The 15,301-nt window shown below is 41.3% G+C and overlaps 1 protein-coding gene across 1 annotated transcript in view; it reads left to right on the top strand.

Moving 5' to 3' along the window:
- The window catches only part of BRINP3 (BMP/retinoic acid inducible neural specific 3), a 932,759-nt gene that overhangs the window by 188,880 nt on the left and 728,578 nt on the right, over positions 1–15,301 (top strand). Inside the window, exon 2 of the mRNA XM_069231092.1 lies at positions 8,457–8,742. Within this exon, the coding sequence (XP_069087193.1) occupies positions 8,507–8,742 (236 nt within the window). The 5' untranslated portion in view covers positions 8,457–8,506. The remainder of the gene's footprint in view (positions 1–8,456; positions 8,743–15,301) is intronic.

Genomic DNA, 15,301 nt, shown 5'->3' with positions numbered 1-15,301 from the left:
GAAAACAGTAGAGAAGGCGGCAGGATCAGCGTTACAGAGTTGCAGTAGTCGTCTTTGCTACTATGTTGCAGTTTTGCAGGCTTCCAGCGCGGTCAGCAGTCGATTCCTTGGCAGAAGGTGAAGAGAGAGATGCAGAGGAACTCAGATGAGCTCTTGCATTCGTTATCTAAGGAATCCCAAGAGACACAGACCCTAAATAGCCAGAAAAGAGGGTTTGGCTACCTAGGAGAGAGGATAGGCTAGCAACACCTGAAGGAGCCTATCAGAAGGAGTCTCTGACGTCACCTGATGGCACTGGCCACTCAGAGCAGTCCAGTGTGCCAGCAGCACCTCTGTTTCCAAGATGGCAGAGGTCTGGAGCACACTGGAGGAGCTCTGGGCACCTCCCAGGGGAGGTACAGGTCAGGGGAGTGGTCACTCCCCTTTCTTTTGTCCAGTTTTGCGCCAGAGCAGGGCTAAGGGGTCCCTGAACCAGTGTAGACTGGCTTATGCAGAAATTGGCACCAAATGTGCCCATGAAAGCATTTCCAGAGGCTGGGGGAGGCTACTCCTCCCCTGCCTTCACACCATTTTCCAAAGGGAGAGGGTGTAACACCCTCTCTCAGAGGAAGTCCTTTGTTCTGCCATTCTGGGCCAAGCCTGGCTGGACCCCAGGAGGGCAGAAACCTGTCTGAGGGGTTGGCAGCAGCAGCAGCTGCAGTGAAACCCCAGGAAAGGCAGTTTGGCAGTACCAGGGTCTGTGCTACAGACCACTGGGATCCTGGGATTGTGCCAACTATGCCAGGATGGCATAGAGGGGGCAATTCCATGATCATAGACATGTTACATGGCCATATTCGGAGTTACCATTGTGAAGCTACACATAGGTAGTGACCTATATGTAGTGCACACGTGTAATGGTGTCCCCGCACTCACAAAGTCCGGGGAATTGGCCCTAAACAATGTGGGGGCACCTTGGCTAGTGCCTGGGTGTCCTCACACTAAGTAACTTTGCACCTAACCTTTACCAGGTAAAGGTTAGACATATAGGTGACTTATAAGTTACTTAAGTGGAGTGTAAAATGGCTGTGAAATAACGTGGACGTTATTTCACTCAGGCTGCAGTGGCAGGCCTGTGTAAGAATTGTCAGAGCTCCCTATGGGTGGCAAAAGAAATGCTGCAGCCCATAGGGATCTCCTGGAACCCCAATACCCTGGGTACCTCAGTACCATATACTAGGGAATTATAAGGGTGTTCCAGTAAGCCAATGTAAATTGGTAAAATTGGTCACTAGCCTGTTAGTGACAATTTGTACAGAGAGAGCATAACCACTGAGGTTCTGGATAGCAGAGCCTCAGTGAGACAGTTAGGCATCACACAGGGAACACATACCTATAGGTCACAAACTTATGAGCACTGGGGTCCTGACTAGCAGGGTCCCAGTGACACATAACAAACATACTGAAAACATAGGGTTTTCACTATGAGCACTGGGCCCCGGCTAGCAGGATCCCAGTGAGACAGTGAAAACACCCTGACATACACTCACAAACAGGCAAAAAGTGGGGGTAATAAGGCTAGAAAGAGGCTACTTTCTCACACACATAAAATCACAGTATACAGTATTTATGTGAAATTATGCATAGTTATGCCAAATGCATCTCACACTCAAAAAATACAAATACAGTACGCTCGGGTAAAACTTGAACTTGAAAATATAATTTCAAGTTGATTTCTGATTGCTCAGAGAAGCCTATAATGCTTTTTGAATGCATGATAATATGACAATAGAGTTGAGTTTGACACTGGAAGGCCTGCCTTCAGATAAGCAGGGGCGTAGCTTTGGGTGGAAGGTGCAGGATGTCTTCAGTAAATGCAACAGAAGTGCAGCATGCTAGAAAGAAAGCTACTCCCTGCCTCTGTTGTCAGGCAAAGTAAATGGAAACAACACTTGCACCACGACCCACATACATAACCCACAAGCTGACGCACTCTACGAAGACATCAACTTTAATGTATCCACTGGATTATCCCAGAAACTGCTAGATTCTGTTACTGGAAAGTAAGAATAAGGTGACAGTAAATCAAGAGCAAACACCTCTTGTGGAATCTACATGGTTCAGGACCCACCCTGATGACTCTAGAGCAATCAAACATAGCAAGCACAAGACGTGCAGCAGCACAGAAGTCAGTGACATGTGCACACAGGTTTGGTGGAGGCTTATTATGCCAAAATAGTCCCAGAACAGCTTCTCAAAAGGAACAAATCATCATGACACCATTGGCAAATGAGCAAGAGACCCTGTGAACTGCATACATTACACAAAAGCTAATTCGAAACCGTGTCCTGCACCTCATGTGACAATAAAAGTGAATTCTGACCAACTACACTTACCATAAGAGTGTTATAAACCATATTCCGTAAGACACTACTCTTGTGCTGTTTGTAACTTATAGGTTGCTTTAAATATGACAGGATTTGACACGGTGGAAGGGCGAAGAGAGGATTAAAATGGAGCTGGCAAAAAGACATGCTCTCCTTTCTATGCAACAATAATATGAAAGTATTGCCTGCTGCTGAGTGCTATACTAATTGTTAAATCTACTCTCCAGGGGTTATAGTTTTGCCTGGGCAACCTTTTGTTTATGCTGGCATAATCACACGTAAAGTCTAGCATTTGCTTTACAGTTGTCACACAAATTGCCTGAGATTACGCCATTATGTCAGCATGTAACTGAGATACTGGTCGTGCAGGAATCCTGTTGTGGAAGCAAGGGGACAATGTGAACAAATAGAATGTGTGCTGCTGTGGTTCGCATCACACATGATTTTGCACAGTTTTCATGTGAAATGCATCCTCACAAGGGGCAAAATGTCAGACCAGGTTTTTGGTCATTTTTTTGGCCATTCCGTGTAATTTACGCAACAGCAATTACATGGGTTTTTCTCAGGTGTGGTTAAAAGTCAGAAACACTGATAACATTCTATAAAGGGAGATTGAGCATTTAAACAGCGGTCATAGAGTGAGGCGGGATTACTTTGCTGCTAGTAGAACTTTCAACACACACAGGCCCATATTTATACTATTTTAGCGCCGGATTTGCTTCATTTTGTGACGCAAAAGAGGCGCAAACTTACAAAATATAATTGTATTTTGTATGTTTGCGCAACTTTTGTGTCAAAAAATGACGCAAATGAGGCGCTAAAAAGTATAAATATGGGCCACAGTGTGGTATATTCTATCCATTGTGAAGCCTAAAAATAATGTTTTTATCAAATGCGGACTGTTCATATCTACTATAGGAAGCTCTGTTTTACACACTTTGATGATCAAATTTCATCAGGTCCATTTCCATCCTACAACTCAGTTGTGATTCTGATATTGCTTTGATGTATACTACAGATGCTCTTTGCGGCTTTGAGGTGGGGCCGTTTGTACAGAGCTAGTACTGCTTCAGGGATTCTTTGACCTTGCATATACAGATCCAAGGGGAAGAAAACATGTTGGGATGAGTGTCATAATTGTTTTGTAAAAAATCTGAATTTGTCTGGTCCATAAATTCCCCCAAGGCTCCTCTTAATTTAACATGTGCCTTGATCCCATTGCAAGGCGCAGTGATGGGCTCAGGCCAATTGTCCAAGAACTAGGAAGTCCGGAAATCTGATAGTTTTGAGCAAAATTATATATAGGTTCTTTCATTGAACCAGGTTAGTGACTGAGTGCCATGTCATTAACAACATTCCTCAGGTACTGAAATAGAATGTGTTGAAATCTCTGGGTGAACCTTTTGGAGCAGCTGCCCAATGATTAGGTAACACTGAAGTTTACATGAAAGTGATGGATGGGATGCTTGAATTAATCTCAGCTACTGGTAAAAACTTGAGACCATATCCCAGCCCATAGTTATTCTGGACCCCATGCCGCCACAGATTGGACCCAGCCGTTTGCAAATGAGTCTTGACCCTGCTTCAATAGGAACAGGCCAGGTCCTTTCAGAAATGGAACACAAGTAAACCAAGACTGGTTTCAACCTTATTAGAGCTTCTCCATCGGGTGTAGCTTGGTCCCAGTTGCACAGTGTGGACAGACCCAAACCCAGGCATATTCATCCCTTGCTGATTTTGAGTTGCTCTAGACTGAAAGGGAAGGAGAGGCTCTCCAATACTATGAAGGGAAAGGAAGGGCAGATAGCAAAAGAAAAGTTAAACCTTCTATCCAGTGTGCCTGATATCTAAAAAAATTTAAGTGTCAGCAACTCGTTAACTGAAGGGTTCTGGAGAGCTTTCTTTCAATGGAAATACATTTAGAAAGATTTGCACTAGCCATAGTTGGATTGTGTTACTGAAATATTTATTTTGACAGCGATTGTTGTATTATAAGCACATTTTTGTCAACCTATTTTACACTTGGTGTATTTTAGAACAATGACACAGCCAGAAATAGACAGCTTGTATTAAAAACATCGAAAATGTGCCCCTATCCCCCATTGCACCAATCAGGAAGAGTGCATTCCCCACATGTAGTTTAATTTGCATTTATTTTTAATAAAAGATATTTGTATTTGCATTTCATTTTGGATGGAATCACTTATAAGTAAATCGAGAACAAAATAGTTACAAATGATTTTGCTCAATTTAGCCACATTTCTGACTCCCACCCTCACAGTCACTGTCACTGTCCCATTGCACCCAGAATCAGTGAACACTACACTTTTCACCAGCGGACCTTCACACAATATGATTTGATGAGTATAGGAGAAGTTTGAAGGGCAGTTGAAGGGCTTACAGTCTCAAAGCCATGAGTCACCATAGCACCAATTGTGCAAAAAAACCTCAAACAAATATTGAATCTAAGAATGAGAAATAAGAATGTACACTTGATTTGAAGCAGTGGCATTTCATTTCTTTCTGGCTATTTCCAATTTCCCCCAGTTGTCTCATGCTTAGATGGAATTAAGTCAGTGATAGGATGTTCACTATTAACCTTTTTGTGCAACCATCTTAAAAGTTTGATTCTTGTCCGGGCCAAGCAAGCCTTTCAACTTTCATAGGTACACCACAAGATGAATCCTGAACTCTCAGTTGCAGAGGAACTTAAGCTGCACTTCACTCCTGGGGCCTTATTATGCCAAAAAGTATTTGAGGTAACATTTGTTCCAGCTCCAATAGGCTTTAGCCTAGAGGTTCATGTTGACTGCCTGTTTTAGGCAAGGTCCACACTGTGTTGCAAATGGCTGGTCACTAACATTACTGTGGAGCAATCAAACAGTGGAGTGGAATATACACAGAGTCAATCGATCAATCAAGCCTAATTTATAAAGCATGACTAATCGCAGGTGTGGGTATCCAGGTGATGAGGGTCTTGTTGCTTCAGGTGGATTCAGTTGAACAGCCAGTGCTTGAGTGTCTTCTGGAATTTTAGGAGAGTGGTGAAGGTCCAGAGGTAAGGGGTAGTTTGTTCTGGGATTTAGCTGAGAGGTCGGAGAAGTAGCATCCTCCACTGTTGCTTTGGTGAAGTGGGGTGTGTGCATAAGGGAGAGGGATTGTGAACATAGGTGTCTGGTGGGTTGGTGGAGGTTCAGCTTTTGTTTGATATGGGAAGGTCCTTAGTTGTATAGGGCTTTGTAGGTGTGGATCAGCATTTTGACCTGGCATTTCTTCTGTAAGGGGAGCCAGTGGAGTTTCTTGAGGAGTGATGTGGCTCTGTTTTGGAAGGTCAAAGATGAGTCTGGCAGCTGAATTCTGTATTGTTTGCAGCCTCTTCAGGAGGTGAACGTGATTCCTACATAGAGTGCTTTGCTGTAGTCCAGGCTGCTAGTAACTACAGATTGAGTGACAGTTGGTATTGTATTGATGGGGAGCAATTTTTACATTTTCCAGAGCACGTGAAGAGAGGAAGCAGGTGTATGAGACTGTGTTGATCTGGGTTTTCATGGTGCATTTGTTGTCCAGGATATTGCTGAGGTTACAAGCATGGTCTGTATGTGTGGGTGATGACCCTAGTTCAGAGGGCCTCTAGGAGCCGTTGCACTGGGAGGTGTTGTTTCCAAAGATCAGTACTTCATAATGGATTCTATGATCTACATCCACTAGTTGTGCTGTCCCATTGAGAGGTTGCCTGGATGTGAATCTGTAATGTCAATATCACACAACAGAGGACAATTTCACATGCTTTGAAAGAAAGACTATCTTGATTGCCTTTTCTTTCATCACTCTTTTTGATTCTGATTTTAAGCCACTTGCTCCTGGCACAATGTCTCAGATATTAGTGTTGGAGGGTAAAGTTGATCCCTGAGAACCTTCTTTAAGCCATCTGAACTAGACCATTGATCCTATCCCTCTTATCCCATCCACTGTAAAAAGTCTTGGCATAAAAATCACCTACACCAGTGCACTTGCTCTTAGGTCTCTCAGGATGGTAGACACGATGCCTCTCTGTGGAGCTTATTGCCCCTGCTCAGTGTTTCAAAATCCCAACCCAGCTTGATTCAGAGTCTATGTTGCGGTGACAGATGACAACTAGGGTGGCAGCAGGCCACTTTCAAAATTTGAGCCTCACACTAGATTCCTGTTTAGTAAAACATTACAGTTTAAGAATTTCTACCAAGCTTTTGTGATTGCGATGTGCTGACCCTCTCCATTCCCCCCTGTCACAGTCCATGATACCTATGGATTTATGCTCTGTAATTACATGTGCTTAGCATTTCTGACAGAGATCTGATTGCAGGGCAATGTCGTTTAATTTTCCTGAAAGGTATTTCATCCCCAATTTTCAGATCTGTAGGGGTTAAGTGCAGTCAGTGGAGAAAGGAAAGATAGTTAAAGATGGTTAATTGCTGTTCTGACTTCAGCCAGAAATAGACAACTTGTATTAAAATCATCTTTGGGTCATACTTATAAAAATAAGAGTCAGTACTAAATTAGATTTCTGAAAAGTTTTACATTGGTACTTCAGATTATTTTCTTAGTCCTTCATTACGCTACCTGTAGAAAATGTGGGTTAAGTAGCTTTTTTTCCAATTGTCAAAAGCTACTGCAGCGTTAAGTAGTGAAATAGCGCTTACGTATCCTTTCTCTGGGGAGATATTCTACTTGCCTATTTAGGATGCCTCAGGGTTACACATTATGCATCCCCACATTGTGGTTTTCAGGGCAGGATTTATGGGTGACTTGTTTAATATAAAAAGCTGGCTTTTCCACTCGCACAAAATATTTTACTTTTTGACAAGAGTTTTGCTGCAGCTGACCAGACCTGCAGTGTCAATCCTAAAACAATGTTTTTAAAGTCACACATGTGGGTGGACCACGAGCATACTGGAGTCCATGGGGGTTATTCCAACTTTGGAGGAAGTGGTAATCCGTCCCAAAAGTGACGGTAAAGTGACGGATATACCACCAGCCGTATTACAAGTCCATTATATCCTATGGAACTCGTAATACGGCTGGTGGTAAATCCGTCACATTTGGGACGGATTACCACCTCCTCCAAAGTTGGAATAACCCCCCATGTGTGTTACTTGACCTTAGGACCATTGCAGCAATTTGCACCGTATTACTGTGTGGCCTTACTAAAGAGTCAGATATGGGAAATTAAAAGTACCACTGTTAGCATGTTTTAAGGGGAGAGCGCAAGGAGAGGTGTTCAGCAGCTTAACAATTCTTCGTTAAGTATTCCAATACATCTGGGCAAGAAAAAACAGAATCAACACAAAAACATTCAATTTCCTTCACTATGGACTAGTGTTAAAATGCATCTCTAAAAGAACAATTGAGTGATGTCACAGTGCCTTTTTGAAAGGTAACACAGAGTGCTGGATGCTGCTCCCTGAGCACAGAGTAACTGCTATCTAAACAATCAAGTGATTTTTTAGAGTAATTTTAATTGACTTTTTTTCTGACAGTTTTTAATCACCATCTGATACTCACTCATAATTCTCTTTTTATTTGGTGCCCTTATGAGGGTCATTAGACAAGAGTAGATCATAGCTGCCTGTAACACAAATTAAAAAAAATCTTCAGGGGAGCAGCTATGACATATAAGAGCCGTAAAATGATTTTATCGAACATAACAAACTAGATTTTTTGTTGTTGTTGTTGGTCTGATTACCACATAATTGATTACAAATTTCCAAATATCTGCTGCTGCAGGACCTCTTACCATAGAAGATGCATGACACCAGTTTTTGAAACACAGGGCTTACAGTCATTATGTAAAATGCCAAACTAACAAAAAGAAAATGTATACTGTGGATATTTTTATTACTAGCTGAAAATGTATGCATTTTAGAAACAGTATTCAACATGACTTCATTCCACTCTAGGCTCATGGAAATCCTCTGTATCTTTCAATGCTAATGGGCACTTTATCCTGCATGTAACTAAAAATGTATTACTGTTTTTTCCTAATGAAAACATTTGTAATTTCCAATGGAGGCGGAACACATGTTTACCTTATGGTCCTTCTCTTTAATCTAGATGATGAGGAGAAGCTAAGAGAATGAAGGCGCTCAACCACCAGCGGAAGCATGATATGGCGGTGCAGTGCGGTTGCTGAATTGCTCTCTCTGATGGCTCTATGGGAGTGGATAGCTCTGAGTCTTCATTGCTGGGTTTTAGTGATTGCGGCTGTCTCAGACCAACATGCCACCAACCCTTTCGACTGGCTACTGTCTGATAAGGGACCCTTCCACCGCTCGCAGGAGTACACAGATTTTGTGGACAGAAGCAGGCAGGGGTTCAGCACGCGGTACAAGATTTACAGGTAAGACAATAGACAAAAAGACAATTGCCAGCTATGACCTCCATCGCAGAGTGTGTGTTTCTTCTCTTTTTGTTTCAGATGGTCAGTCCTCCTATTGGAGCTGTACTACATGGTACTGAATCCCACAGGAACAGATGGATAAATCTTTCTACCTCACTTACTGTTCCCAGCTGATCATGCTCCCTAAGCAGGCACATATGGTGGTTTTCTTCTAATACTACTTTCTTAACTGTACGAGATGGCATTAAAGAGGGTTAACTTCAAATGGTCATTATTGTTCTGTCCAGTGAACTTTACTAGTTTGTATATTCACAGTTTAAAAATGAAGTCTTTACCTTGTAAGTAAGTGGATACATTTATCTACTGTCTCTTTAAAAAGGAAATTATTTACATAGCCAGTGGTTATCTTGAAACTCTGGCATAAATCTTACCCTCATGCGCCAATGCTGGACAACACTGGTCTAGAAACACATTACCATGTACTCCAGTGCTACAACCACCCCAACCCCCCAAAGGTAATCCAATTTAGGAAGGAGTTGAAGACACACGTCTTTAAAAAAACACTATATCACAATGCATAACAGTCCACAATCCAGCCACCCATCTCATAACTGTGCTTCACTTAGACCATGCAAGGTGCTCCACTGCCTTTTGGCAAGGTTTTTTTGCTTTAGAAATGCCACATACCTGCATACATACATACATACATACATACATACCACATTCTTTCTCACAGGAACTCTCCCCCAGATGATGTTGTTCATTGTTAATAGATTGTGTTGGACATCATTTCATGAAAACATTTCCTGTTGCTGCACATCAATTGTTCTATAAATATTATTAATCTAAAGAGATCTGGGAGTGTGAAGCTGTTGGTTCCCCCCCTCATCTACTGCCATGTTTCCCCATTTTCTCTATGGACAGCAGATGACTAGCAGTTCCAGAACCATATTTATACTTTTTTAGCGCCGCATTTGTGCCGCTTTTTGACACAAAAGCGGCGCAAACTTACAAAATACAATTGTATTTTGTAAGTTTGCGCCGCTTTTGCGTCAATAAATGACGCAAATGCGGAGCTAAAAATGTATAAATATGGGCCCCAGTGTTTTAAGAACCTATGAAGTCTGCTAGCTTGCACCCCTGCTTCCAGCATGAGGTTGGGTTTCGGCACCAAAAGCATCGTTATGCACCCTTGGCAAATCACCTTTAAGGCTGTTTAACCCTGTTTGACCTAAGTGGCTTGGCTGACTTGTCTTGGACTAAGTGAGCCCTGTAAGCCAACTAGACATTCCCCTCTCGCTACTTCATACATTGAAGGTGCCCGCACATTGATTTTACATACTGGCATTAAGCACGAGAATCAGTTAATTAATGATTAATAGTCTCTGGTCACGGGGCTCTAAAAGAAGTTAATCGAGGAAGCTGTCATAGAGTCATGCAAGCAGAAAGTTGTTAGTCCTGCAAATATGCTATGAGGTAAAAAAGACGTTTGCGTTAATGGGTGACACACTAGGCTGAACATGGAATAATGTCAGAAGATCTGACAGTCTGTGACAAAAAGAGAGAGACAGTTAATACAGCACTAAAGAAAGAGACTGGAAACCGTGTTCACTTTTTTAAACCAGTTTTGCTGACAGAAAAGAAGATATTGTCGAAGTAAAAGTACACAATACAGGATCATAATTCTGGCTGACCCCCATATGTATTTGAGACCAATGAGACTCATGGTGTAATATCTATCATTCCATGATGTTTATATAGTGCTTGAAAAGGTTTCAACGGGTTTCAAGGATCCTCATACAACAGTTTTTTTTTAAAGAGAGTTATGCAGATTTGGTACTCAGCTTGGGTACCTTGTCTCCACAAAGATATCAGTGTCTGCCAATAAAAGTGGTTACTTTTGTAAATGATTAAGTTCAGAGGTGCTCTGAACTATACCGCTGTACTGTAAAAAGAACAGTCAGAAATTGTGTTGCCACGATCAACCTGTTACAACACAAATGTTTAACAAATTGTGCTAACTAGGGAATCCAAATATCGGGAGATTATTTGTTAGGGTACAATGTTTTGAGTGAATTGAAAAGCTTATGTCGGATAGAGCCACTGTCAGAGTGTTATTAAAAACGACTTTTAGATCTGCATCACAGGGAGAAACTAAGCATAAGAACACAAACTAAGCATTAGGTATAGAGTAACAGGAACAAAGATGTGTTATTAAAAGCTATCTTTAACATTACTCCACTTGTGTGAAATGCTCATAATACTAGTAAAATGCATGTAGGATCTCCAAAATTCAAATCAGTCCTAGGATGATGCAATTCAGTGTAGTACAGGCAGATATATAAACAACAATATCTGGCTCAGAGTGGAACGGTAGATTCCCAGACACTGCGTTGACTAGATTCACAATTTGGGGAACATAGTTCATAGCAGAAGGAATTCAACCTTTGGAAGGTCGTGTAATTACGACTTTAAAATTCAAGAAACACATCTATCATTTTTCAATATTCAAAATCCCAGAAAGGGTATTGTGATAGCATTGTGATCTTTTCACTCGGGTACTTCCATTTCTTCCCCAAGTGTTGCACATAAAGCTAGATTGTATGAGACTGTAAGCAAGAACAATTGCCAGTCATGACTAAAGGCAGACAAAAAACGTGGGAGGAGGGACATATTGTGCATTCAGGAAGAGATCGGTATCATCTGTGACATGTCACACAGCCACAAACAGCAACCCAGACCACTGGTACAGGAGAAGCTGCTGGCATTGGAGTGAAGAGAGGTCCTTTCTAATCAAAGAAGATGAGAAGATTGTTCTAAGGCTAGCGGTGGAGGCTTGGAGTGCCTTGGAGACACTCAGCTGGCTATCTACTAGAGTGGCCTTGCCAGTGAAGTCTCAGAAACAGTTCTGATTTTCATAGAATTGATGACAAACTAAAAACTACTGAATGTGAAGTGAGTAACCCAAGGCGTGTTCCTGGTAATCTAATGAATAGTATGCATGTTGAAAGGCATTGAGGTTTGTATTCACATCATAGAACAAAATAGGCATTTTTAGAAGAACAGGACTACATGCGTAATTTACTAAGTTCAATGTCTGCATTGTTTAGGAATCACGGTATGTGATGGAAACATTCCTCCAGGTTGTGGTTTCTTAGGATATCCGTCATTAAAAATGTCACCAGGGACTTTCTGTTGATCATAATATTATTTTAGGGCAGTTTAAAAAAATGTTGTGACCAGGCAAAAAAAAGTTACTGATACGAGTCAGGCCTTTAACTACAGTCATATCTTGGCCTATTTCAACCTACTGGTACCCTTCACCCATAGAAATCTAAATGCCTTCTAACCCCTCAAACCTTCTGCTTACCTTAGTAGTGACCTGTACTTCACCTTGCTTGTGACTATCCCTTGCTCTCTTCAGTAAACTACTGGGTGTTCTAGTGGTCACTGCTAATTACTCGTTCAGCAGCACTGTGCTTCCTTTAATCACAACATGCATGTATCTTGTCCCACTGCTAGCGCTCTAATCCATGTACTATTTCCGATCTTGTTTAGTGCTCAGTTGCTATGTAATTAGAATAGCCCTTCATATATCAAATATATATGTACCTTAGGAATCTTCATTAGTGCCTAGAGCAGTCAAGGTTTCTTAAACTCCCCACAACGATACACATAGAGCATGGATCACACAGGGTTTGTAATTATTGGCACATTTATCAAGTAGCTGCATCGTCCTTGTGCTACTCAAAGGGGTGAAAGGGTTATGCAACTACTAAGTTAGATTCATCATACCATGCAAGGCCACCTTGCATGGACCTGCGTGGCTTGATATATCTAGAGCAATGCAATAAAGCTCAAGTCGATGCGTTGCATTGCTCTGCCCTAGGGAGGCGTGCCATGAGCAGAGTGTGGGTGATACCACGCATCCACCCAAGGATTTTGGTGGAACCCAGAGTTACCAACACTCGTAGGCCTGGGACTGCTTTAAAATACTATGCCTCCACAGGTGAGGCATAACAAGCAGGAATATCTTTTTTTCTCCTTGTTTTTCTTCTTTCTATCTATGCTGGATTTTCCAGCACACATAGAAAGAGGAAGATGCCTCAGAGGATTGTTTTTGTGAACTTTTGAATATATATTTCAGCTGGAAACTCTATTGTAAAACCTGGTTTTCAGTCTTGCGGAGAAAAATAAACTGAGACAAATCTTCTTTAAGTTGACTTGGAAGGCAGTATTGCAATAGTCTAGAAAGGGGTGGCAATTCGCCAATTGACTGTGGCAACTAACAGCAGTATTAAAAGTGAATGTATGACGTGAATCAAGGTTGCATTTGTTTGGTAGGTGGAGCTTGAGGCGAAAGAAGGATGCATTTGGTCTCATATAACTGCACTGTTTCATTAAGACCTATATTGATCTATATTGATCTGTAAAAATTTCCCAGAAGACTTGCTTACGTGCCTTCAACAAAGTGAGGCTTAAATGTCTTAAGAAATTACCAGGCATTTCTGTGGTCTCAATGAAAACACAAAACTTGGACCAGAAGATAAATACACCTTCTCTATCCCAGCTTTCCGAGCATTTGGCGAATGTGCTCTTAAAATTGTTATCAGTAGCGGGCACAGCATTTAAAGCGAACATTTTGACTGAGTTTAATGACCTTGCCGGCAGGGGTGTTTTGTTAGGTTTAATTGTGCTAGTCTTAACAACATGTTCTATTCAGTGGCTACCTTTTTTTGAGTTCTCGCTAAAGGGAGCTTTAGCTAATTGTCAAAGACAGTATTGTATCCCTTACTTTAACACATAATTAGAGCAGGTTTTGGGTCATCCCCTTGCTTATGATTGGATAACTTTCTTGTCAGTTCCATACTTGTAATTTATTGAATTTTCTCTCTATTTTTGAGTTTGCTGCTGCTCTGTAATTTATTTCTTCTTTACCATTATTTCTGAGTAGGTGAGCTGTGTCTTTCATGGCTTAAGTGAGGGAACTATTTATATTGTGCTTTACCACTCTGTAGGAGTGCTCCACTTACTTTGCTCACCGCCTCACCCCGATCTTGCCTCCCCTGCTCTTTAACTTTTCTGATTCACTCCTGCTCCTCCTTTGCATCTCCTGATATATATATATATATATATATATATATATATAGAATGCTTCAGAGTTTCGTGTAAGTCAGCGTCCAACACGGCAGGCTGCAACAGGGTCACGAGCCCTATAAATCATCCAAAATACTTCTTAAAAAGAAGACAGTGTCGCAGCCACTTACTTGCTACAGTCCCAGTGTTCTTTATTCAAGCAGAAAAGCACAGAAAAAGACAAAACTTGTATTCTCCGATGCGTTTCAGGAGACTGTAGCAAGTAAGTGGCTGCGACACTGTCTTCTTTTTAAGAAGTATTTTGGATGATATATATATATATATATATATGTATATATATATATATATATACACATTACGTTTTGTTCATGCCTAGGTCCCTCAATTACCTCTGGCCCCTTCCACTTCAAGGCTTATTTTTTACTAGAATTTCTCTTCATGCTTTATTTTCGATTATTCATTTATATATTTACTACATTATTTTGTGAGGGCCCAGCAGCTGCATACTGATGCTGAGCTGCTCGCTTCTCTCCATTCGCATTGCATTTCATGCATACGTTATTTTTAATTTACCTTTCTAAATTGATCAGCCACGTTATAATGGTCCATTAATAATGAATTATAGCAGAATAAATCAAAGATGCCTGCCGGTGCAACAGTGCACATGCGCATGCATAGATTCCATCTTGGCACAATTTTTATTTATTGCTAGAACTTTTTCAAGATGGTACCTGTGGCCATTCTGTAATGTTTTGTCAAAACGTGAGAGGAAAAACAATCCAAGATGGATATCAATATGTGTGAATACGTGAGATTGTGTTTTGACAGAGTGAGGGACTTACAGTATAAGAGAGACACTGAAAAGTAAGAATAACTATGTAAGGGAAGACTGACTCTGCAGAGTGTTAGTGGTCCTGAGTGGAAGCAATGACAATGGAGGGTAAGAGCAGGTAAGAATAAATGTGAAGAGCATGCGTGAACTGCAATAAGTACCAAGGAAGAAAAGAAGGGCCATATATGATAAGAATAAATATGGAGTTGAAGAGCATTAATTGTAATATTGGTAAAGGAGGTAAAAATTAACCTGGAGAGTAAGATATTCAGTTGTACTAGATCAGTGGTTCCCAACCTGTGGTCCGGGGACACCTGGGGGTCCGTGAAGCTCCTCACGGGGTCCATGCCTGCTCAGAAATTGTAATAATTTTAACAGATTAGGTTATGGGGGGGGTGGTCTTCAGATTCCAATAATAATTCGGTGGGGGTCCCGGGTTCCAGTACTGATAAACGGGGGTCCACAGAAGTCAAAAGGTTTGGAACCACTGTACAAGATGACAAGATTGCTTGATGTTGTACTCAGAAGCAGCTCATCTCTGTCTGAGATTAACGGCAATGCTGCAAGTCAGTTCATCAGTTGCAGAAGATTACAAATAAGATTTAAAAGGACATGGAGGAAACCTGGAAC

The sequence above is a fragment of the Pleurodeles waltl genome, chromosome 4_2, assembly GCF_031143425.1.
Source record: "Pleurodeles waltl isolate 20211129_DDA chromosome 4_2, aPleWal1.hap1.20221129, whole genome shotgun sequence".
Lineage (NCBI taxonomy): Eukaryota > Metazoa > Chordata > Amphibia > Caudata > Salamandridae > Pleurodeles > Pleurodeles waltl.
The sequence above is the reverse complement of the archived record's forward strand: the minus strand, read 5'-3'. Positions and strand labels throughout refer to the sequence as shown.